At 41.0% G+C, this 26,179-nt stretch overlaps 1 protein-coding gene across 1 annotated transcript in view; it reads left to right on the top strand.

Moving 5' to 3' along the window:
* The first annotated feature begins 940 nt into the window (after positions 1-940).
* The window catches only part of jak2b (Janus kinase 2b), a 31,108-nt gene continuing 5,869 nt past the window's right edge, over positions 941-26,179 (top strand). Inside the window, exons 1-20 of the mRNA XM_046034598.1 lie at positions 941-1,498; positions 3,837-4,073; positions 4,740-4,863; positions 4,972-5,089; positions 8,876-9,021; positions 9,255-9,546; positions 9,943-10,062; positions 10,259-10,416; positions 10,599-10,710; positions 12,770-12,956; positions 13,730-13,854; positions 14,068-14,199; positions 15,215-15,302; positions 17,046-17,173; positions 17,349-17,487; positions 18,519-18,670; positions 22,024-22,174; positions 22,549-22,685; positions 22,952-23,141; positions 25,658-25,782. Coding sequence (XP_045890554.1) covers positions 3,851-4,073; positions 4,740-4,863; positions 4,972-5,089; positions 8,876-9,021; positions 9,255-9,546; positions 9,943-10,062; positions 10,259-10,416; positions 10,599-10,710; positions 12,770-12,956; positions 13,730-13,854; positions 14,068-14,199; positions 15,215-15,302; positions 17,046-17,173; positions 17,349-17,487; positions 18,519-18,670; positions 22,024-22,174; positions 22,549-22,685; positions 22,952-23,141; positions 25,658-25,782 — 2,847 coding nt within the window. The 5' untranslated portion in view covers positions 941-1,498; positions 3,837-3,850. The remainder of the gene's footprint in view (positions 1,499-3,836; positions 4,074-4,739; positions 4,864-4,971; positions 5,090-8,875; positions 9,022-9,254; positions 9,547-9,942; positions 10,063-10,258; positions 10,417-10,598; positions 10,711-12,769; positions 12,957-13,729; positions 13,855-14,067; positions 14,200-15,214; positions 15,303-17,045; positions 17,174-17,348; positions 17,488-18,518; positions 18,671-22,023; positions 22,175-22,548; positions 22,686-22,951; positions 23,142-25,657; positions 25,783-26,179) is intronic.

Genomic DNA, 26,179 nt, shown 5'->3' with positions numbered 1-26,179 from the left:
TTACATGTATAGCCTTCATTAAGTGAATATAAAACTTGTTGTTGTTTCCCGGTGATAGGTAATGTTAGATTTTATAGATTTAACTTGAGTAGAGCACTTTTAAAATAAATAGAATCATGATCCATTTTGTAGCTTTCCCTTCTTTCTAGTGTAATATTGTAATATTAATATAATTTTAGGCTACTATAATATTAATTTGTGATGTAATGGGTATTATCACACACTCCAATATACAAAACCTGTCTAAGGAGACATTTATCCCCCCACTGACTTTTAAAAATGTTGGGGGTATCAAACCTTACTTTGCCTGGATTTCTGTGCATAGCCATTGTCGAATAATTTGCCACATCTCATAAATGTATATTTTGTGCGCAAATACTTCAAAAGAGGGCGGGGGGGGGACCTTCACTCTGTCTTTCTGTATTAGCAGCAGTCAGTAGGTATTGAGGTATTTTTCATGTAAAATAATAACAGTATGGACATCCATACTACTTAAAGTACTTTTACGGCTGTACTTCAAAGTTAAAGTCAACTTTACTCTTAATTCCACCATGTACAAGGCACACAGAGGATTGAAATTACTTTTCTCGCATGACCCATGGTGAATGTAAGACAATTCATGGTGACCTCTGAATGTACCTGTTTCCAGACTTGATAACCACCGTGCCTGATTGGGGTGGAAGCAAGTAAATACTGAAATGATCACCTAACTCCTGTCTTCTCTCTAATTGGTGGAATTGGTGTTGTTACAACTCTCCCCGTGTTACAACCGTACCCGCTCTCCCCTAGATATGCGTTCAGGCTATTGGTAATGGCTAATATTATCTTTTAAAAGCAAGACTGATGGTGGTCAAATATTATGTTACTGTTGATTTTTGGACGCGTCTGTCGGTAACACTGACACCTCCGACAGCACGTGAAGGCAGCATTAGTATGGTGGGAGAGGCAGGTTTGTTGACTGACTTGGGGCTGAGCTGTAGCTGCCACTGGGAATCTAGCTGTTAGCTACCTTGTCAGAGTTAAAGCCATTCAGATAAGATGTCAATAATGTAACTCTCGTCGTAAAGCTGTAGCCACAGGTTCTGGCACAAGAAGAGAATCGCCTGCAGATGTATTCCGTTTTATGGGATAAAAATTTGTAAGCGAGCACGACGTGGTTTTAGCGAGCATTATCTTAATTTAAGATTGACAAGATAGACGGCTAAAGTTCCTCCGGAGTGAGATGGGCAACGCTACGGTGACCAGCGGTAGCTTGTGTAGCAGGCTAGCCAGCTGTGTGCGGCATGGAAATAAGAATATTTCCAGATAGATTTATACGACAAACTAAACTGTTATTTATTCGGGCAGTTGTTTGAGTACTGATCTGATCAGGGTCTGGGCGTAGCTGTCAAACTCTCGCTCGTCCTGGCTACGGCGCTGGCCTAGAAAGCTAGCAGCAACCTAGCTTGGTTAGCAGCACGTATAACGTTACAGTCTACGGTCTGGCTCATCCACCAAAGTAAGTATATACACTAATTAACAATTTGTCGACAGCTTTATTCGGTGTCTTTATTTTTTTTAAGTGCACACACGTAAATTTCTCATGTTGGTTTGTTGAAGTGCTGAAATGCACACTCTTGTTTGTATGGCAGCTAACTCATGTGTATCTTAACGTTAGAGGCTGCTAGCGTTAAGTTAATCTATTTAAGCTATACGTTAGCTAACAGTAGTACGCAAGATCACGGCCTCGATGAGTTTGTTCTGTAAGATATTTGACTGGATATGTGCAGTTTAACTGTCGATTAGGAATTTGCTACTTGACATAACTACCTGTGGGAGAGCACTGAACTTGCATAACGTCAAACAGCGCCCAGAAATAATAGCATTTCTTGTGTTTGTCCGTTGTCCACATGTAAAACTGATATGTGAAGCGAAACCTTTGGTGCAAAGCCCTGTTGAAAACGATATCATTTGTGCATCATTGGTGTGTTTTGCAGAAGTTACAGCAATGTAACGTTACAGAGCCACTAACTGTTAATGCCATAGGTGCAGGGCTCCAGGCTAACTTTCCCAGTGGTGCTATCAACTTGTTGGTCGCACTCTTATTTTTATGTATTTGCTTTTTGTACATCCTATATTAATCAATGAACGGGGGAAATAGTACGTTTTCCTTCTCTTTGTGGGTCAGTCGGTTTCTCCCTTCTTGCACTTTCATAATCAGTGGCGTCTGAGTCAGAACCTCCTCCTCCTCATTTTGCTTTTTTAAAATAATCTGCTACAGACGGCTTCATTTTTGGAACACGGTAACAGACGGGTTGTCGGCGGATTTGCAGATTTGCCTGCTTTGCCAGATTGGGCCACGTAAAATTTTAACTCGCACGCTTTTTGTTCACCGTCTGGAGCCCCGAGGTGTCATATCCTCTTTCTGTGGAAAACACCATTACATCAAACCGCGGACGTTTATCCAACCACCGTTTTGATGATCGGTTAACAGTTTAAGTCATCTACCATGTAAAACTAAGGCGCGTTAACTATTTTCAGTTCCTCAAATATAAGGATTTTATTTAGTTGTGAACTCTTTCTGGACTTCTGCTATTTCCTTGGGATCTGAGAAGCTGCGATGGGCATTTGTCACTAAGACTGGGACATTTTAAAGACAACATCATCAGTGGATTGATCAACTAAATTACCTATAATGAAAATCACAATTCACCCTATTCACCCGTTTTTATTATTGTTGTTGTTTTTTTTTTTACAACTTTGAATCAAGATGGATGTCATTAACGTTTTTATGAACATTGATCCATTAATGTAAAATTGAAAACAAATTACAAATTTTAGTCAATAATCGGAGGAGACACCTTTTGGCAGTGATTATAGCCCCAGCTTTGCACATCTGGACGCTGCAATTTTCTTTTATGCCATTCAGCCATAAAAGTGCAACTGGTGAAGTACCTTGACAATAAATTTTGTATGCACAGTGTCTCCCATCTCAGCCACAGACACCTGTACTCAGTGTCCATAGTTATCTTAAAGACCTAAGCTTTGTGTGTATTTAGTGCTTTTATTCCTCTCTTGATTTGTACTTGAATTACCCTCTGTGATTCAGTGTTGTAAAGTTTTGTTTTACTTTTACACCGGCTCTCCTCCTTTATTGTGATGTATCTGTAATCTGCCAAAAAGAACTCATTTTAGTCATTTTAATTTTTAATACTGGAAAAAGAATGTTGGCAAATGTCGGTAATTATTATAAACCAGTCTGATTAGTTGTTTTTAATTTAGGTGAGGATACTTGATGGAGTAGTTAAATGTAAACATCGTGGAAGAAATACAAAACCCATAATTTAGCTCTCATTTTAATAAAATACTGGGTTTGCTGTGCTGAATAGCAGTTGTTTGAATGAGGGCATTTGATTATTCTGCTTTGCTTCTGCTGAGTACAAAATGTATACTTCTCCCAGTAAGAATTGTACATATATTCTTGTCCATTTAAACTTAAGTAGGTAAACTTGATCACCACTAAGCTGGCATTGAAAAATGTCATGCAGTAGGGCTTAAAATCTCAATATTCCTTTTACAGTGAAACGTCTGTGACCATGTTTGATAACTCTCACTGAGAGTAGCCCTTGTTTTGAATTAGATTTACAGATTTTATAACTCTCTCCAGACAATGGTTCCTCTGCACTGCAGCTTTATGTAAGACTTGAATCTTGATAACAGTTTATGCAACTGTTGAGAGACCATGTGCCCTAGCTCATCATGATATTTAATTCATCACACATTTCTTAAAAAAAAAAAAAGAAGAAATAAAAGGCCGTCATTCTTTCTGCTGACCCATTGCATTTAACTGATTGAAGGTTGCGTGTTGTTGATGGCCTCCCTGCCAGCCATGGACACTGTGACTGACACGTACCCTGTCGTGCACCAAAATGGGACCGCCCATCGGGAATCTCCAGACACAAGGCCAGCTGCCGCTGTTTTGAGACTTCATTTCTACCACAGTAGCCAAGGAGCGGCCGACTGCAGCTTCCTCAGCTACCCACCTGGGGACTATGTGGCCGAGGAGTTGTGCATAGATGCAGCCAAGGCGTGCAGTGAGTACTTGGAGCCGTTCAAGCCTGTATAATGCACCCCACATTCATGTGTTTTGCGGCAACTTGGAGCATAGGTCCCAAGATAAGGTTATCAAGAGGCCACAGTGAAACCTCTCGGCAGAAAAATCTGCTTGCTTAATCATCTCAATGCTTTGTCCCAGTCTGTCTAACTTTCTTTACTCTGTTTAACGATAAACAAAGAAGTGGTAGCTTTGCTGTGCTTGGTGGGGTTTTTTTTGTTGTAGAGGTACAATTTCAGAGTCAAAAGTATGATGCAACTAATACCAGAACAGGGCCATGATGCGGATGGTGGGGTGGGCGAGACTAACCTGCATGTTGTTGGAATCACAAGTTATGTGTTTGATGACAAAACAAACGCAACTGACATTTTAGACAATCTTCTTTGCCCTTTTGTTCACCTGTGTTGGTAGTAGCAACAGATAGTTTTCTAATGTGTGTCCTAAAGCATGATCTATTATGTATTCCTCTGAGTTGCCATTAAATGAACAGTTTCTATAGGTAGCAATAGGTAACTTGTTTGTTCAGAAAATCAGTTTGGATCAAGTAACACACTAACCTGTACTGTTGTAAAGAACATGTAAAATAATTTCATAGAGCAGGAGTTTACAGAACTTAATGTGTTTTCTCATTCTTGGTCTGTTTTAGCTATATCACCTCTGTACTACAGCCTTTTCGGTCTCTTCCGAGAGCGAGACCGCTTGTGGTTTGCACCCAACCACATCTTCCAGCTTGACGAATCGGCTTCAGAAGACGTGTTTTTCAGAATAAGGTAGCGCAAGTTATTTTGCGTCTGCATTGCCTCTTAAGAATCTTTTCCAGATTAAAATGTTATTATCGTTTTGAATGACTGCATTTTCTTCATGACCGTTTACCACAGGTACTACTTCCCTGGCTGGTACAGTGCCGGGGCATCACGGGCATATCGATATGGGGTAGCCAAGGGCTCAGAAAGTACCGTCGTTGATGACTTTGTAATGTCATACCTCTTCTCTCAGGTGAGCACACAGCCACTCTCTTTATTACATGAACTTGTTAGAAATCAGACCTTTTATATGTGGGTCAGTTTACCAAATAGATTGCAAAAGTTTGTAGTAATTGTTTGTATCAGGGGTGGAAATTAACACCCGCCACCCACATTTGGCGGGTGTTAATTTCCACCCCTGATATGTTGGCTTGTTGCCCAGTATTGTAGATTACAGTAGGTATCTGTAAACAAGCAGCTAATATCCTTGACAAGTGCAGTGAAATGAGTTTGTTAGATTACTAGTTAGGCCACGTCTTTAAAAGCTGCTCAGGAAAGATGGAGAACTTACAATCCATGAAACTGGTACTTTTTTTACCATATGTTTGTCCATGTATTTCTTTGGTGTGAAGGATATCAGTCAGTTGACCCACTTTAGTATGTGCTGTAAACACCAACAAGAGAGCTGACGCTCATGTGAGAGGGAACTCAATTTGCGTGCAAAAATCCACAGACCTGAATAAGAGAGCAAAATTAAATCCACAGTCTTTTGTGTGCACTCCAGGGCTTTGTCTTTGCCGAAGGTTTGACAGTTAACAGCAGGCTGAGAGCGGAGCTATTGTCCAAAAATGTAATTGTTTGCAGTAAAGTTCTTGTCTTTGTCTGAAACCTGTCTGAAGTCTGCTACATTAAGGGGAGCTTTTTCATATTTAAAGGTTACGAGCAGGATGACAGTGAAAAAGCAGGAAGCTGCTCCCAGGTTTAGTGTCGATTGATTTGTGTAATTTGACTAAACACAATTTTTTTTTGTAGGAATACGCACCGTGTTAGCACAATATCCAAGATACTGAAGATGAAGTAATTCTTGTTGTTGTCAACTAAAGAAAAGAGCAAAATCAATAATGTGTTTGTCTGTTTCCAAATACTGTCCGACTACCCCAGCCCACTGGCTCCTACTAAAGATGTCAATCTTTAAGAATGTGCCACAAATATATATACTGTAATTTTTTTTTAAAGACAAAAAGTGCTGCACACTGTAGCTGTTAGCAAACGTTGAGTAAAAAGTGCTTGTTTCTTGGGACTATTTACAGTGTTCATGGTGATTAAGAGAATCTCCCCCAGTGCGGTGGTGTGGCTCATCTGTGTGTTGTTGTTAGTATTGTGAGATTTCTGTTGCTGGGCTACCCAACAGGTTAATCTGGCCTTGGATGCTACATTGGCTTACACTACTACTACTTTAATACTACACAATAATAATCCTACTATGTAACAAAGTCTCACAAGAACACGGTTTTCCCACCGTATTTAGGAAACCAAACTTGTTAAGTGCTCTCTGGTTTGTTTTGAACGGACTATTGGCTGCTTTTGTATTTGTTCATGTGTTTTATAGTCAAAGGAGAGCAGAGTTGTAATCATAAATTGGGGGGGGGTTTCTATTTAGAACTAAGTGTACAGTATATGTGTAAGGCAGGATGGGAAACATGCAATACAGACTTTTTCAGACAGATCATCAGAGCCCTGCATGCCCTCAGTCAAGAAATTATATTTATAAACCACATTGCAATAGAAAGGAGTTGTGTAAGATAGGTGAATCCAGGTAACTCGATACAGCAATACGACAGTATCTGAACTCTCAGTGGAATTATGTCCGTGGAAATTAACGCTGGTGGCTCGGGAAAAGTCTATAAGGGGCTAAGGGAAGCACCATTACAAATGCCTGCCTTCAGACAGATGTTGTGTTTTGCTTTGTGAAGGATATGTTGAATTCCTAGCAGTCTAATCTAGAGCCGGGCCCCTGTGTTTGTGTTAAAGTAATGCTATTATGGCTTGCAAAGGGAGTGTGTGTCTGCATTCGCCGGTTGGAGGTTAACTAATGGAACAACAACAAAAAACAAATCGATAGCCTTCGTTTTTTAAAGGACAATGATAAATGATACAATTTGTATAACCCTAACCCCATATTGCGTGAGGTGAAAGGGACGGATGCATGCTGGTGTTACAAAAACATCGGGAAGTTAGTCGTTGTAGTTTGGCCTGTTTGTGCAGCAGTGGATGTGACGCACAGCTCATGGAGGCAGTCGAGGTACCTCGGTTAGATTGACTAGGAAAAAGCACCCTTTGGGCGTTGCAACCTTTTTCTTTGACCCTCCACTGACCCCTGAGATTTTTGACCCTGTACCACAGCCCATTGCTTTTACTTCCATCCTACCATGATCCTTGACCCATGGCAGACCTCCAAGCAGTATTTATGGTGCATTTGGAAGGGATGTGATAGTCTCTGCAGTAGTGCAGTAATAATACCGTATATTTGTATATTAAAATCGTAGTAATTATTTGACCTCCCTCTATATACACACACACACACACACACACACACACACACACACACACACACACACACACACACACACACACACACACACGAAAAGGGGAAGGATAGAAATATAAAAAGTTAAAGACTAAAAAAAAAAAAAGGAAAACTCCGTATCAAACTGTATGGCTTGTTGATATTAGATATGTATGTACTGTATATTATATAGCCTATTCGCCCCTGAAGTGTCTACATTAACAACTCACCTGTTGCCTGACGAAGTCTGTTCTTAAGCTCATTGTCTTGATCAAAGACAAAGGTCTGAGAAAACATTTTGGCTCGTTTCCACTGTCAGGAGAGACTGCTGAAGGTGTCAGGTGGAACACTTGGCCGCTCATCTTGAAGGGCTTCGGTTTATGTCCTTTAAACTCCACTGTCTTTAGACATTTGAGCCAAAGAGATTCTGAGAAGCCATAGACACCGATCCATTTTATTGCTATGATTTCCAAGAACTGCCTGGACTGCTGAGAGTTTGTCCAAAAAGACCTTAGTGTAGGAGGAGGGTCTTATCATCCATGGGTACATTGCAAACAGGTAACAGGTTGCAAATAGATAAGTTGGCATACTTTTCCACTTCACCAAAATATGAACACATATATGTGTTCATATTCCAGCAAAAAACAATCTCAAATTTTCTCATTATACCATCCTGTGAAAGCAGCTTTTAATTACCACGAACATTCTTATTATGTCACCCGCGCGCGCACCCCATGACAACGTCCATCCCGATGTTTCATTATAGACATCGCCCAACCCTAGTCTTCTTACAACGATTTTCGGCAAAAGCAAACCAGACCCATAACTGCTGGGAATTAGTAAGATTCAAGGCCGTTTACAGGGATGACAGTCCCGCTTTTCAGGCAGCACCTTTCTTAGAGCACATCTCTCCATTTATGATTATGAATAATACAGTGTAGCTATCATCTAAAGTTGTGTTCACATTTGCAGCCTGTTTCACTTCATTCAGACCAAAGCAAATATTATTGATAATTTATTTCTGATTAGTGTTCACACTGACTCACTGCATCAAACAAGAGTTGCAAGAGATCCGTCGTCCTGCATTATCAGTGCTACATGAAGTTTATAGTAGTGACTGACACCAAACCATGTTGTGTTTAACTGTTCTGCAAGCTGTTATTTATCTTCCCTTGTGGTCACAAGGAGCTCACGAAGAGGACATGTCTTGCATTAACATAATAAACACCACAGTGGGCCATGGATCAAATAGTGACGTTACGTCCTTGAAAAACTGAAATAAACAGCTTAGATGTAAACACAGCCTACAACTGTTATTTTGATAGAAACCCTTACACAGACATAGTAAATACACTTTGTATGTGAGCACAAAGTTGTATACACCTACGTACGTACACATCAGTATGCGCAAAGTAAGGTGGGCTCACCTGTAGTAGTAACTGTGACTTTGTTTACTGTCCTCTCTGTCTGCAGTGGAGGAATGACTTTGTCAGCGGTTTGGTGAAGATCCCCGACTCCCATGAGACTCAGGAAGAGTGCCTCGGTATGGCCGTGCTAGACATGACGAGAACAGCCAAGGAGAGACAGATGTCACCGCTGGACATTTACCACACTATAAGGTACTAGTTGTGGGGGGGGGGCTTTGAACAGAAATGATCTGACACCTGCTGAGCACTAATTGGTGTAATGGTGTAACTGGTGTCGATACACAACCTGATTTTCAGCACGGATGCCAAACAAATGCTTTTTTTGGTACTTTACTATACTTTTTTTCTACAAAACTTTTTGCTCACTAAAACAAGCCAGACACAAAGGAAACTTTTTTTTTTTTCCCCATCTTGCTTTCTTCAAGCTACAAGTCCTTCTTGCCAAAGGACGTGAGAGCTCAGATCCAGGACTGCAACTTCTTGACACGCAAGCGGATCCGCTTCCGCTTCAAGCGTTTCATTCAGCAGTTCAGTCAGTGTCGGACGACAGTGCGCGACCTCAAGCTCAAGTACCTCATCAGCATGGAGTCCCTGGAGAAGACCTTCTACACAGAGACCTTCCAGGTCCGGGACCCGTCCAGCGGACAGCTCGTCATCCTTGTGGCAGCGGACAGTGGCATCCAGTGGTGTCGAGAGAAACTGAAAGATACAGACCAGGTTGGTATCACGAGTGCTGGCAGTCTTGTTTTTTTTCTGCATTTAGACATTTTGCTGACTTTCATACAGAGCAGCACTGGAGGCCTTTAGACCCTAAAATGTTGATTTTAAAAAAATCTCAAAATAAAAACTTATTATAAATGAATCAAGGGAATTGTTGGCTAAAGAGAGGTAGACACAACAAACAGAAACATATTATTGTGTCCCCAGGCATGTAGTTTAGCAATAAACTGTACATGCTATGCTTGTTGTAATGCGGGAAATTCAGCAGTAGTTTTTTTGAGTGTGTTTTTGAAAGTGGTGTGTCTTTACAGATAATTCTTGTCGGTTTGGTCCCTTTTGGAGGCATTGCTGATAATATTATCTGAAAAGTTGTTTTTTATTCTGTTTGTTCAGGAGCTGCAGACCTTGTGTGACTTCCCTGATGTCACTGACATCGGCATTAAGCAGGCCAGCAAGGAGGGGGCCGCAGAGAGTCGGGTGGTCACCATCAACAAACAGGATGGCAAGAATCTGGTAACATCTGTCTTTATACTAAGTTGTAACCAGGCAAAGAAACTTCTTTTTTACCTCTTAGCATCTGTAGGCAAAGGTTTAAAAGCATTTTGTATCCCACCCCACTTTCAGTTCCACAAGATAAATATATTCCGCCGTTCGGAGATGGTTGGAGAATGGTGACATCACGTCTAACAGTGGTTTTCATGTATTTCAGGAGCTGGAGTTCCCCTGCCTCTCTGAAGCCCTCTCCTTTGTGTCCCTCATTGATGGCTACTATCGGCTGACTACAGATGCACATCACTACCTTTGTAAAGAAGTGGCTCCTCCCAGGCTTGTGGAGGCCATAGCTTGTCATTGCCATGGCCCCATCTCGTAAGTGAATTTTATTTATAAATTTTTTACCATCAGCATTAGCAATGCATTTTAATTTGAAATTGCTGCCACGATGTACAATCATTCCTCAGGTGGCAGTTATTTATGTCCTATCCCAGCAGGTAATACTGCATTTCTCTGCTGAGATGCACATAGTTGTTTTTATCTTTTTTTTGTTGCAGAATGGAATTTGCCATCAACCGGCTTCAGAAGTGTGGAAACAAGCGAGGATTGTACATTTTGAGATGTAGCCCTAAAGAATTCAACAAGTATTTTCTGACTTTCCCCGTTGAGGTAGGTAACATTCATATGTGGTAGTTGGTGCATTCCACCCTGTGTACTGATCTCTTAGAGGAGATTGAAAATTGAAATGCAGTAAAATTACCTGTTGTGTGTTGCCTAAATCAAATATAGGGGTAATTATCATGGACTTACATTTTATCGGTTGTCCTGTGTTGTTTGGCTCTGGGTTTTTGGGTATCGTTAGAAATATGTTAATATTGGTACATACAGTACTTAAATGTCAGTACCTAACTTTGCTGTCATTGATGATTTTAAATGCATTTTGTTACTCTTTCATTTTATTAATTAATTTGTTTCATTAACAAAATACGTCAAACTTCTTGGATGCATTAGTGTTTAATGTAATGTAATGTTTTGACAAACAGAGGAACTTGCCCTAAATAAAACAAAAACTGTTCATCATCATTTAAATCCTGAGTAAACGACACTATGGCCAAAAACGCTGCCTCCTCAATTTAATGACACCAACACGGACGGCTCTGGCAACAAAGTTGATCCGGGCTCAACGTTGTCTTTGTGTTTAATAAGCCTTCAGACTGGGCTACCTGGTTTGTGTTTCATCCTGTAACATGAAACGCCTACAGTAACACAGCGGCTTGAGGTTTTTTTAATCTGGTGCTATTGTCGCTCTGAACATGGCTGAAGAATCTGACAGGCATTCTGTGCCAACTTTCAGTACGTGTCTGTTTTCAGGACTCAGTGCTACTAACACAGTTTGGTTGGGAACCATGCTGCAATATATTTTAATTTAACCCTTTATTTATAAAGGGAGACCTGTGTGCAAATACATAAACAATTCACAGACATAAAATAAATATTTTTGCAATTTACAAAAGCATATCAAAATCAGTGTGATTGCTAATATATAATAAAACCTTTTTAAAATGTTCAAGTGAAGTAAGAGAACGTAACGTGTTTTTTTGCAGCATATTATTTGAACCCACTTTTTCCAAGTACAGTGTGAACAAGAGGTACAGCTAATGTTACAATGTAACCAGAGAGCAGAGGTAACTAGGTAGCTGCAGCTATCGATTTTTTTAGTATTTTATTGCGTGTTCTACAGATTATTCCATCAATTAGTCAAGAATTGCATAAGTAATAAATAATTTTGCTTGGTGCCTCCGATACCGGGATCAGCTTACAACCCAAACTCAAAAACTAACCAGTCAGACAACAACAACAACAACAAACGCACATTTACAGCTAAGACTTCTGCCTTACCTTTGCCTTCATCTCAACTAAGAAGTTACGATTACATTAAATGCTAACGTTAACGTTACCTTGTTTCGGGTCCACTCTGGATGCTTTCTGATCAGATGCTCAAGCATTGCCGTTGTGCCGTTGTGGTAGGTCAGTTCAGTTGTACAGAGTTGTTGTTTTCTTTTAGCCTAAAATAATCCCATACTTACTACTTTGTCTTTTTCTCTGGCCTGTCTCTTCTTCTTCCCTCGCTGTTTTCTTTCCATTCCTCCATTTTGCAATCCACACCATCAAATCACGTCGTCTTCACTTTTCCACGGCATAAGCGAGTTGTGTGACAGTAATGATCGTCCGTGCTAAACAGTGCGCTGTATATAGTTATATGGATTAAATTAAATCTGAGTCGTGTCACCCCTGCTAGGATGTTCTTGTAGTATAGCGTTAAATAAACATACAATGCTGCTCCCTTCTGTTTGTTAAGGAGGATCATCCCACCTTTTCATGTAGGATGCAATGGTGAGTGAGAAATGTATCACCTGATGAAGCGCAGCTTGCTGTGACACACGGCGTGAAGAGGCTTTAAGTTGGCGGGAGAAGCATGCAGATATACGATATCACCATAATCACTCACAAACAGATATAAAAGTCTATGTATGTATAGTTACGTATTCTTTAAGAGCTTCTTGTTTTATTCCCCAGCACCATGTGTTTTTATTTTAGAATTGAAACCACCTGAAATGGTGTCCCGCTCAAACTCAGACTTGGTGGTGTTTTGTTTCTGTCCATTCTATGACTGAAACTGAAATTGTATGCATTTCCCCCGTGTGCCCTCCTCTTGTGTGTCTGCTAGGTGTATGATGCTGTAGAATACAAGCACTGCCTGATAACCAGGTCTGCCAATGGGGAGTTCAACCTCAGTGGAACCAAAAGAAACTTCAGCAGCTTGCAGGAACTACTCTGCTGCTACCAAAAGGAAACGGTGCGCTCTGACAGCGTCATTTTCCAGTTTAGCAAGTGCTGTCCTCCTAAATCCAAAGGTAAAACTAACAGACCCTGGCTGATATGTTTTTGACAGATTAGTAACCATTAGCAAAGGCTGTGTTTGTGCTACTGTCTAATACAAACATCAAACCAGTATATGCTGCTAGATTAATTAGAATTAATGTAGGTTACGTGTTGTAAACAGGTTTCCAAGAGATGCCATTTTGAGATGCACGCACAGCTGTGGCTGCAAAACTTATTGCAGGGAGGAGTTGATGAAAACATGTGATTGGCAGAAGTGATAAATGAAAAATTTTCAGTATCCTGGTAGAGATAATAGGGAAACACCCCTATTTATCCAGTGATTTATATGCATGCAGGTTATTAGTTTAAACAGTGGGCCTCTCTGTCACGTGTGTGTTTGGATCTACCATTCACAAGTACTGTTATTGAGCTAGGCTGCTCAGTGTCCATGGGCCTCCAGCGTTTTGGAGTTTGTCCCGAAAGAAGGAATCAGCTTCCTTGCACGAGGTAACGCTCACCTTAATACGATGCTTCTTATTAGTTTCTAAGTAAAGCCAGTACTCTGGCCAGTCAGTAATAGAGCGGTTCTTGTTTGAATTGGGATAACAGCCAACATGACTTATGTGTCTCAGTCCTTGTGCTTCTGTGCTCCTGAGTTTCAACATGTCACACACTCAATCGCTGACTTACGTCATCATTTCTCAAGTGTCTCGGTCAACTTTCAACTTAGGAAACCATAAATCTTTTTTTTTTAAACGTTTGGTTCCCTGTAAGATTGTTTTCTTTCTTTTCTCTCCACCAACAGAAAAGTCCTGCCTCCTCGTGTGCAGGAGCAACAAGGGCTCCGAAGTGCCTCTTTCTCCGTCACTACACCGACACAACATCAGTCAGATGGTGTTTCACAAAATCAGGAAAGAAGATCTGGAATTTGTAAGCTTAGTTTGCATGTTCAGGACTGTCATGTCTGTGTTACCTCATCTGTCCGACAATTCTGTGCATGAAAATGGGTTAGAGTCTGCATTATTGTGGTGTAGAACAAAATTGCTATACCACAATCCCATTTTTGCATTCTCTGAAATATTTAAGACAATCACCTGTTAAGGGTTAGAATTGATTATTAATGAAAAATGGTCTTCCTTTCAGATGGAGAGTTTAGGCCAAGGGACATTTACCAAGATCTTCAAAGGGGTCCGCAAGGAGCTGGGAGACTATGGACTGCACCAAACCGAAGTCGTCATGAAAGTGCTGGACCAGGCCCACAGGAATTACTCTGAGGTGTGTGGCTTTAAAGCTGGGAAACATGTTTTGCTTGCAGGGACACTTGGTTTTACAGCCTCAAATCTGTTATTAGTAAAAAACACAGAGTAAAGAGGCTGAATAGCTGGAGCAGATTTACTGAAAGTGCATTTGGCCTGAGAAATAACCAACTGCTGGTTAATTCAGGCAGTGGCTGATCAATGATGGAATGGAATTGTTTAGCGGCTTTATCACTTAGTTGTTTATTTTCAAGCAGTTCGCTGGTGTCAGATCCTCAAATTTTAGGATTTGCTGATTTTCCTTGTCATACTCAAGTGTAGGTTTTAATATTATAAATTATAAGACATTTTTTCTGGCATTTCACAAACAAACCAGTAGTCGAAGATAATCAGCAGATTGAAGGATGGGTTTACAATGTATCTAGTCTGTCTTGAATAGTCAGGTGCCTGTATAAACATTGAAACAGGTTATGCTTGCTGTTATTATTTCTGCTGCTCATACTGGCCTTTAACAAATCCCTTATTAACACGCTCCCAATATGAGTGGTGGCGCACAAAACCCACAGCACTCGTTTAGTGCAAAAATTCAAAACTTCAAACCTTTTTCTGAAGTTAATATGAGGCTTCGGCAGTCTGATTTAGACAGGTAAAGTCTTTTTAGAACAAATTTCCTCTTTTTGTTTCTATGCCGCCCCCCACTGCAGCTAAACTAAGAAATACAAATAGGTAGTTTTATACTAAAAAGAGGGAAGCTATCCTCTTGATTTGCCTAACCTGAATGTGAGGACTGTGTCTCATCACTTACATTAAAAGAGCATTAGGAAGGAATATTTTAATGGCCACTATGAACAGGAGGAGTGATTACAGCAAGAAAAACCTGTATGCACCTGACTGTTGTTTTAAACAGACGTGAAAAATTGTGAAGCATTCTGTCATTGAAAAAGCCGATGACACAGTTGTTCCCTGTTTGTCAATCATGGGTGGCACGTTAATAATTCGGTTTTCTAAGTTCTCTGTCTTCTCTTGCTTTACAGTCTTTCTTTGAAGCTGCCAGCATGATGAGCCAGTTGTCCCATAAGCACCTGATTCTTAACTATGGCGTATGTGTCTGCGGAGAAGAAAGTAAGTCAGCCTTACAGACACACTCTGAACTTATGCTGTACGCATATTGTATGTCCTCATTTGTCTCTACAGTGAGAAGAATAAAGAGACCTCTTAACACACAGACCGCTCACATAATGTACAGCTTCTGTTATTATGGTCTAATGATGTAGGTCTACACTGTAGGCTTGGGTGGTATCTAATATTTCATGCCTTCATACATTCCTGACAATTCACCGGGTCTCCGCCGTATGATGGTATTTGTTTTTAAAAAAAACTTGCACTTTAACTCCAACACGCTACAAACGACAGGTTAAAGCTTCAACACTTCCATCGCAGTTAAACTGCAACACAAGCGTTGAAACAAAAGCAACAACTTAAGAGCTTGCCTGAGCACCAGTTAATGGTGTACGGCCGAGTAAGGTGAAATTCTATCCTTGACATGTTCCAAAGATGGGCAATATCTGCAGTCTTATCAGACGAAACTGAGCTGTTGGCCAAAAAAACACAAAGGGATGCGATTGCCATTGCAGTCCTGTTTGGCTACTTCTGAACTAAACCAGTACTAGCAGAAGTGCCCACCCCTCCACATCGATCCCACAGACTATGGAAAAACGTTGACAACTATACCACGCTGGCACAATTTGCAAGGGCATACTATGTGTCCCTGCAGTGTCTGTGCCATCAGATAGGGAGTTTTCCACGGCAGGACTTATTGTAAACAGTCTGCGCTCCTGTCGTTATCTCGAACATGTGGACATGCTAGTTTTTCTAAATAAAAATGTGGAGAATAGGCTGACGGCCTGAGCTCAGATTAGCCTTTATGAAGATGGTCGTGTTAAAAATGTATGTTCATGTGCGCATTGCCGGCACACGAGTATGCTCAGAATTTAGACATGTTGAAAATCATTATCAGGAACATTATGGCTTAGTTGAGGTAAGTACACGTTCCCCTGATGTATTGACAGATATGTGTCATTATATTAAATACAGGATTTTGTGTTTTTGAGCCTTTGATCTTAGAAGATTGGTCGAATAGTTCGCGGCTAATATTGCGTAGTATTTTTGCTTGAAATGCCCATCCTTAGTTAAAGATTATGTCAGGCACTTTCACGCAGTGTCACCTGCCTATGTTGAGGGCATACACTACAATACATCACCTCAATTCTGCATCACCGTATCAGTTTAATAGAAAGAGAAGCGTCTGTATTTTTCACAGTATTGAGTCATACCTTCAGGATTTCTAAAAAGCCTGGTGTACCGTAATACCTTGTATACTGCCCAAGCCTACAACCGTGCTTTGCTATAATCTTGACCAGACTCTTTATCAGCCCGAGGCTCCGAGCAGTGATTAAACTGTGGGCATGGTGGGCTATTCTTAGGAGGATTACAATACCCTGCCCCAGAAAATCTTTCACCTGCCGCACTGTCTTCACCTCACTAGACTTCTGCTGCTACTGTAGGCATCCGTTACGGCTATCATGCGCATGTCTATCATGTTTTTTGTCTTTATTTTTAGAATTGGCAGTAATCAGTTGGACCTTTTTATATGATTAGTGAAGACAAAATCTACCCTGAAAAAAACAGAAAATGGCTACTGGCAAAGTACCTGCATTTTTCTGGGGCATGTATTATTTATTTTATTTAAAATCTAAACATTTTGGGTAATTATTTGTCCAGACTGCTACTGCTAAGAATTGGCGTTGTAATCGCAAAATCCTTAAATTAACTTCAGCCAAAAAAAAAAAACAACATTTCTTTCAGATATCATGGTGCAGGAGTTTGTGAAGTTTGGTTCACTGGACACCTACCTGAAAAAGAACAAGAACTTGATAAACATCATGTGGAAGCTGGAGGTGGCTAAGCAGCTGGCCTGGGCCATGAACTTCCTGGTAGGAATCTCTCTTTAGTGCAATCAATTGGTGTGCTGGTGTAGTTTTTATAGGTGCTGATACACAAACCAAGTAATGAAAAAAACTGAAATTAAATGTAGAAGGAAAGAGTGATTAACTGTTTTCCCAGTGTTATTAAGAGACTGATTTGATCTCTCCCTTTCTCAACCTGCAGGAAGAAAAGCATCTTGTTCACGGGAATGTCTGTGCTAAAAACGTTCTTCTGATCAGAGAGGATGACCGGAGGGCTGGGAACCCCCCCTTCATCAAACTGAGTGATCCAGGCATCAGCATCACTGTCTTGCCCAAAGAGAGTGAGTTAACCTCTATCCTCAGCTTAACTGAAATACTCCTCTTTAATCAGCAGTGGCCAGCAATTGACTGAGGATGCGATTGCAACAAGAACGTGTCTTCTTAAATCCACACATGCATCGTAATGCTTCATTTTAGGGCTGTCCCTGACTAAGAATTTACATAGTCAAATCAGAATCGTCAGGTCCTGGCTATAAGTCAACTGATAGTTGAATCATTTGTGTTTTTGAGCGTGGCGATTGAACTGAGGCTTTTTCAAGACCCTTTTCCCCCTCTCTCTCTCTCGCCTGCCTTCAGATTTGCGTGCATGCTGTGCTGCCGCAGACTGCATGCACGTCGTGGGTCTATTTCAAGTAGCCGGCTATTTAAAAACGATAAAGTATTCTTCGTGTGGTTCATCAACGGTGATAAATTATCCGCAAGGTGCGGACAACTCGGCACAACTCCAGTGAGGCTGGGGCTCCGTCTCTTCAGCAAGTGTTCCTCTTCTGCCACTACACACTCACTGCACACATACATGCTACGCCTACACATACCCTGGGGTTAGGTTACAATTTAGGATTTATTTACGCACTTTAAAAACATTTATTGAAGGTTTTATTCCTTTTACGTGTTTATTTACAGCTTTTTACGTTGAAATGTATATTGTAATAGGCTGTATATTTATTTATTGGGAGAAAACATGGGCCTGGTAGTTCTATGTAAAATCAGACGTTGAGCACCGCCATATCGCCAAAATGGCATGATGCTTGTTTCGCTGCGAAGCTTCGACTGTGAGATTGACAGTCGAATCAGGCTACGCCCATCGAAGCATCGACTCGTCGACTATGCCGGGTCAGCCCTACTACAGAAAAAATGGGTACAATGAGTGTTAAGACTCTGGTGGGGTATTAAAATAAAGAGAGAGATGTTGAGTTGTAGAGGAATGGATTCTGTTTTATTGCTAACTAATTGAAGTGCTTTAACTGAAAATGGAGAATTTATTGACAGTGGTGGGTTCGTTTATTTATTTTTTTTTTTTATCTGTGATCAGTCCTGATTGAGAGGATCCCCTGGGTGTCCCCTGAGTGTATCGATGACCCTGCCAACCTGAGCGTGGCTGCAGACAAGTGGAGCTTTGGCACCACACTATGGGAGATCTGCAGCGGTGGGGAGAGACCTTTAGCAGCACTGGACAACTCTAAGGTAGGTTTTGCTGGTATGACCTAAAATATGGACTGGATAGAGGTACAGTGGGGCCAATAAATATTTAGTCAGCCACTGATTGAGCAAGTTCTCCTGCTTAGAAAGATGAGAGAGGTCTGTAATTTTCATCATAGGTACACTTCAACTATGAGAGACAAAATGAGAAAAAAAAATCCAGGAAATCACATTGTAGGATTTTTAAAGATTTTATTTGTAAATTATGGTGGAAAATAAGTATTTGGTCAATAACAAACAAGCAAGATTTCTGGCTCTCACAGACCTGTAACTTCTTCTTTAAGAAGCTCTTCTGTCCTCCACTCGTTACCTGTATTAATGGCACCTGTTTGAACTTGTTATCTGTATAAATGACACCTGTCCACAGCCTCAAACAGTCAGGCTCCAAACTCAACCATGGCCAAGACCAAAGAGCTGTCGAAGGACACCAGGAAGAAAATTGTAGACCTGCACCAGGCTGGGAAGAGTGAATCTACAATAGGCAAGCAGGTTGGTGTGAATAAATCAAATGTGGGAGCAATTGTAAGAAAATGGAAGACATACAAGACCATCGATAATCTCCCTCGATCTGGGGCTCCACGCAAGATCTCATCCCGTGGGGTCAAAATGATCATGAGAACGGTGAGCAAAAATCCCAGAACTACACGGAGGGACCTGATGAATGACCTGCAGAGAGCTGGGACCAAAGTAACAACGGCTACCATCAGTAACACACTACGCCGAGAGGGACTCAAATCTTGCAGTGCCAGGCGCGTCCCCCTGCTTAAGCCAGTACATGTCCAGACCCGTCTGAAGTTTGCCAGAGAGCATGTGGATGATCCAGAAGAGGATTGGGAGAATATCATGTGGTCAGATGAAACCAAAATAGAACTTTTTGGTAAAAACTCAACTCGTCGTGTTTGGAGGAAGAAGAATGCACCATGCCAATAAAGCTAACTTGAATTGAATGCAGAGTTTCATCCCAAGAACACCATACCTACTGTGATGCATGGGGGAGGAAACAACATGCTTTGGGGCTGTTTTTCTGCAAAGGGGACAGGAAAACTGATCCGTGTTAAGGGAAGAATGAACGGGGCCATGTATCGTGAGATTTTAAGCCAAAACCTCCTTCCATCAGTGAGAGCTTTGAAGATGACATGACAATGATCCCAAACACACCGATCAGGCAACGAAGGAGTGGCTCCGTAAAAAGCATTTCAAGGTCCTGGAGTGGCCTAGCCAGTCTCCAGACCTCAACCCCATAGAAAATTTGTGGAGGCAGTTGAAAGTCCGTGTTGCCCAGCGACAGCCCCAAAACATCACTGCTCTAGAGGAGATCTGCATGGAGGAATGGGCCAAAATACCAGCTACAATGTGTGCAAACCTGGTGAAGACTTACAGGAAACGTTTGACCTCTGTCATTGCCAACAAAGGTTATGTTACAAAGAGTTGAACTTTTGTTATTGACCAAATACTCATTTTCCACCATCATTTACAAATAAATCCTTTAAAAATCCTACAATGTGATTTCCTGGATTTTGTTTTTCTCATTTTGTCTCTCATAGTTGAAGTGTACCTATGATGAAAATTATAGACCTCATCTTTCAGAGTAGGAGAACTTGCACAATCAGTGGCTGACTAAATACTTTTTGGCCCCACTATATATATATATATATATATGATATTGGATGTTAAAGATACTGTGTATGTCATGGTTAATTTCAGTAGTGGTTTTTTAAATGCAGAACAAGGTGCAGTAGGGCTGGGAATTTCTAGCTATCTCGTGGTTCAGTTATAAATAATTGTTGATGCACCTTGATGTAGCACTGTACACAACAGGTTACACATGTTAACAAGTTGTCATACTTCCAACCAGTGTTTCCCCTATATGCATTCAGGAGTGACCACCACTGCTAAAATTTCACACACAATCATTAGGCCTATTATATAAATGCGCTACTAATTTTCACTCACACTGTGCGAGAACGGTAACACTCATGACTTTGCTCGCTTCCTCTCCTCATTCTTCAAAGAACATCTACGTGACAGGTGCTTTTAGCCTATAAGAGCAAGGTAACTCCATATCAGGAGGTGCGCGTGTGTAGCGAGTGTCCACGCGGCAGAAAGTGACGGGGAACGTGACCGGAGGAAAATATTCTGGCAGTAAATGTACTGTGTCGGTTACGGTGCGTTAGCTTCTCAAGACCAAGAAAAGTCTGTTTCCCCACCTGCTGGAAAAGTGAAGCCACTTTACACTAAGTTAGCTAACATCTCCCCTCCCCTTCAGACAGCGCAGCTGAGCAGGAAAGCTTATACAGTAGGCTATGTCTTTTGGCTGCTATGTAACTTATGTAACAAGAACAATCGTATCTATAATGATTCTGAGGTCATATTAACAGGGTTTTCCTGCCAATTTAGATTTAGGGAGTGATGCCCAAAACATGCTGTGCCATAAATGTAAATCACTGTGGAGTGCACCATAACCAACCAAATTACTTTCCCCAAATCTAAAGGTTGTAGTTCCTCCCCAGCAGACTGATCTTTGGGTGTTGGTTATTTGTTATCTGCTCTAGCTTTTCCAACTATTTGTTCAGACATATGGTGAAAATAATGGCCCAATTTGATGAGAATTATGTATTTTTCATTGGAAAACTTCAAATTTTCTTGGGGGAGGACCCCCAAAACCCTGACCATGACTAACACAACCACCACCAAATCATTCCTCTAAAGCTCACTTTAAACTGTGGGAAAACACTGAAATTTTAACTATTCTAATGTGCATCACATGCTCATGGACACGAGCAATACTGCTGAGACATGTTGTGTTGGGGTTTTCTATTCAGATGTACTATGCGCACAAAAAATGTTTTCGCTTCACCTCCGCTGCTACAACTCCATCCTAGGGGAAACACTGCCAACAGTTGGCAGTATTGTAGAAACAAACCAGACTGGGCATTTCTGTTTAGCATCAACAGCAGGTTGTTCTTCCAGCTCTGGGTGGAAACAGGTTACTTTGCATATTCTTCTTGTAGCAGAAATGTTTTTCCTTGACATGTCTCAACTTGCATTCTGTTCAATCCTTAATCATTTCCCGTCACTGCTCTGCAATATAAAATCCAAAATGTGCACTTTTGCTGAGATTGGATATCCATAGACAGTTCAGCGTCACTGTTTGTGATTAAAGACTTTTGTTTCAGATGTGCACAGAAGTCCTGAATCTTTTTGTACCAAAAATAAAATGACAACAGCGTGATTTATGTATTTATATACATCACAAGCAGAATCTGCGCGCACACACAGCCACTTTTGTGTATTCATTCTCCGTAATGTATACGCTAACGCTCAATTTTGTCTCGCAGAAAACTCTTTTCTACGAGGACCACCACCAGCTTCCTGCACCAAAGTGGACCGAACTGGCTAATCTGATCACCAGCTGCATGGACTACGAGCCCACGTTCAGGCCCACATTTCGTGCTGTGATCCGTGACCTCCACAGCCTCTTCACACCAGGTTAGTGTGTACGCCTCATCCGCTGGCCAGCCTAACAGGGAATCTAGGTCACGCCAGTGTAGAATCTCAAATGTCTTCAGACGCACACCTCCTGACCACACACACACACACGCACCTTTACCATGGTGTCTTCAGAAACACGTCAGTGAAAAGGGAATCTGGGCTCCTGTCTTTATTAGGTCATCATTAGCTGCTTATTGGAGTCGGGTGAGGAATGGGAGTAGGGATTGTGTTAAAGGAGGTCTTCGGCATTTTGGGAATGTTTTCTTGCTGGAAGTTAGATGAGATTAGTGCAGAGATTGGAGTAGATACTTCATTTCTGATCTTTCCTTTAATCTATCGAATGTACATTTGTTTTGTCTTTGTGTCCCCAGACTATGAGTTGATCGTGGACAGTGATATCCTGCCAAACAGGACAGTGGGCTCTGCCTGGCCGACTGGGGGTTTTGAGACTCAGGAGCCGGCTCAGTTTGAAGAGAGACATCTCATATTCTTACAGCTGCTGGGCAAGGTACAATCTATGCTAAGCTGTGTGACCCCTTTTCCTCTTGCAGTAAGTTTATGTATAGACTTCTACTCTTGCCTAATTAAGTTTGGGCTTCATGATTCTGGACAAACTGAGAATAATGATTTGTCACTGAGATTTCCTAACAAAAATCCCTCTTGAGTAATAAACTAGAAATCTCTCTTGCTGTTTGTGCATCTCTTAGTAAGAAATCTGAATTCAAACGATGAGTAAAAAAATGACAGCCCACTTAAGTTGCTCTTCTCTTTAAGGGAAACTTTGGCAGCGTGGAGATGTGTCGTTATGACCCGCTTCAGGACAACACTGGAGAGGTCGTTGCCGTGAAGAAGCTCCAGCACAGCACTGCAGAGCACATACGAGACTTCGAGCGAGAGATCGAGATCCTGAAATCTCTGCAGCACGAGAACATCGTCAAGTACAAAGGCGTCTGCTACAGTGCAGGTACAGCTGACCTGTAATGAGGTCTGTGCGATATCACAAAAAATTAATATCAAAATTTTATAATATAAAATTAAAGCGTAGGTCATTTCATATCCCAATAACGATAAATCCTGATATAGAACATTTTTTGTAAATTCAATAAAATATCATAAGATACAGTCACATATACAGTAATTTCCAACATTAACTCATGGCATTTCGCTGGGATAAAAAAAACTGGGATATCTTACGCGATTCTGGAGTAATTTAAAAACTTGACAAATACAATGATAGAGTGAACAATGACACAGCAAGTAATGTAACTGACGTTAGCTAGGTTGTGGGTTAGCAAACTGTTGCTACCTGCTGCTGCAAAGCTAACAAGAGGACCAGACGGTCCAGAGCAGCACAGCAGCTCCAGACTGAGATTCTCACAGCTCTCCTGCTGCTACAGTTAACATCACAACAACAGCATGTCGTGGTGAACTAGAAAGTAAACTGAATGTACGTGGACAAGCCATTAAAAGTTACCTGACACACACATAACGGCTGGAACGGCTGGAATAGTGTTATACAGGGTGTCCGCGGGGTCTTAAAAAGTCTTAAAAGGTAATAAATAAATTTTGCTAAAATTAAGGCCATTAAAAAGTATTAAAAAGTCTTAATCGCCATTTAACAAGGTATAAAATTTTGAAGATATTTTTTTCTATGTCAAAATCCTGTTTGACCAAAAGTTTGTTTGCTAAAAGTGTAGGTGAACGTATTTATTTATAATGCTTGGCAAAAAATACTAGACAGGCAGTGAGTAGCGACTGTGTGATTCCTTTCTGTAACGTTGGGCGCAGGGATTTACCGAGCGCCTATTTCACTCTTAAACGCTCCAAAAAATAGATCCATGTGAACCGGAAAATAATTTACGAGTACAACTGACCGTAATCTCCCACCCAGCCGGACCCGCAATGATAATTGTTCAAAACATAGTCGGAGTGGCGATCAGGAGTAACGGATTAACCCGGTTGGCCGGTCACTCTGTGGCCACTTGAACAGCCCCGTTCCTGAAAAACAAGAGCAAGATGCGCCAACAGCAGCTGAATCGGTAAGAGAGAAGACAACAGGGAAAATTCAAGGAGCGTGTGGGTTTGGCTAACGTTTGGCTATTTAGTTTTGTTTGGCTCTGCCTTTTATTGAAACACGTTGAACTTCTCATAAAGCCGATGCTCTTGTTAATGTCACTTTTTGTGCACAGATCAATCACAGCCTGGATGGAGCGGGATTTTTTAAAAAAAGTTTGATGTGCTGCAACAAACTTTATAAATGTTGAACTCAGTGTTCTGCATAAACTGTTATGATTATTGACAAGTTAGTAGCCTGCCCACCATCAAGGCTGGAGACTATCATGTAGCCTAGAGCATTTTTCTTGGACAAAGTTAATGAAAAAAAAACAACCCCAAACTGAAACAGCTGTAATTTGAATTAATATTACACTAGTGGTAAGTTATATACTATTATATGAAATTATATTGAACATAATAAATACAGTAAACTTACAGTTTACTGAAAAAGTCTTGAAAAGGTCTTAAAAAGGTATTGTATGTACGCATTGTATACGTTTTTCTGTTGTCAAACGATAGATATCGTCATATCGCACAGCCCTACGTGTAATTAATACCTTCATAGGAGCCATGTCAGTGTTTTGTGTCCAGGTATGGCCTGTAGGTGGTACTAGGGTGCTGGGATAGCTAACTGGGGCTCATCTTCTTAGGGGGCAGGTGCAATCAGACACAAGTGTTGCCAGAGGGGAAAAGCCAACTAGTCTTTGACCGCCACCGATGCTGTGGCTGTTGTTAAAAGTGACAGTGTCGATGAAGATGGAATATTGTTCAGTTATAGATATTGGTGACCTTGTGTAACAAATCTCTCACGACAGAGAAAAAATCAGAACTTGAACCGAACAAAACTAGCCTACTTCAACCATCTGCGTAGCCCTCAGCTACTTTAAGCTTAGGCTTAGCGGTTACAACCTTCATTCTACACCTAAACTACAGAAGCCTGCCTATATAATGTAAATGTTTTTTCTTTTGTTTCCATCAGTAAAAGCAAAACAAGACTTTGGTTGATCAGTTTGCATCAAACTCTGTTATAAAATCTGTGCATTTACTACACTTACTGTAAACCAACCGTATTGAACAGTAAATGCAGTTTATTTTATCAATGTGCCAGTGAATCACATAAATAGAATTCATATTGAACACCAAGGTGTAATTAGTATATTCCTCACCAAACACAGATTACTTCAGTTGTAGTTTTGCCCTTTTGCATAACATGATTTAGATTTCTTTCTTTTGGTTATTGATGGACATTCGTTGTATCCATCCCAACTTGATGTTAAAAAAGCTATTACTCTGTCTCAGTATCAGCCATTTTAGCGGACAGTGCACTTTACGTTGTCCATCAGTCAGTGAAATCTTTGCAATTTCAAGACCTTTCTGACTTCTTGATCGTACGGGTGACTCTGTTTTCTTTTTGGCTTCTGTCAGGACGTCGAAATCTCCGTCTGGTCATGGAATATCTGCCGTTTGGAAGTCTGCGGGATTACCTCATGAAAAACAAGGAGAGGATCGACCACAAGAAGCTCGTGCATTACACTTCTCAGATCTGCAAGGTACTTCCCTTTTTGTCCCTTTAAGACCTTTTTGTCCCTACACATAAACACAATCCCAGGTTTCTGTTTAAGACTGTGGATCAGCTGGTAAACCCAACCCCTCCTTGTGCCTCAGCTGGAAGTAATGATGACTGTGAATTGTTTTTATCTTATTTTACCAATAAGGTGGTGTCAATCAGAGCCTCTATTACCCCCGCGGCCTCTTACTCAGAGGTTCCTCACCAGCAACAAGAGAGTTTTAACCAGTTTTATCCCATCGACTTGTCTGAGCTTTTAAAAACAGTATCACAAATGAGAGTGTCCTCCAGCCCACTTGATGTAATACCTACAAAATTTTTACTGAAAGTAATAGATTCTGTTGGGCCCCATTTGATCTCTGTTTTCAACAGCTCCCTAT

This window comes from Micropterus dolomieu, linkage group LG21 (genome assembly GCF_021292245.1).
Source record: "Micropterus dolomieu isolate WLL.071019.BEF.003 ecotype Adirondacks linkage group LG21, ASM2129224v1, whole genome shotgun sequence".
Lineage (NCBI taxonomy): Eukaryota > Metazoa > Chordata > Actinopteri > Centrarchiformes > Centrarchidae > Micropterus > Micropterus dolomieu.
The sequence above is the reverse complement of the archived record's forward strand: the minus strand, read 5'-3'. Positions and strand labels throughout refer to the sequence as shown.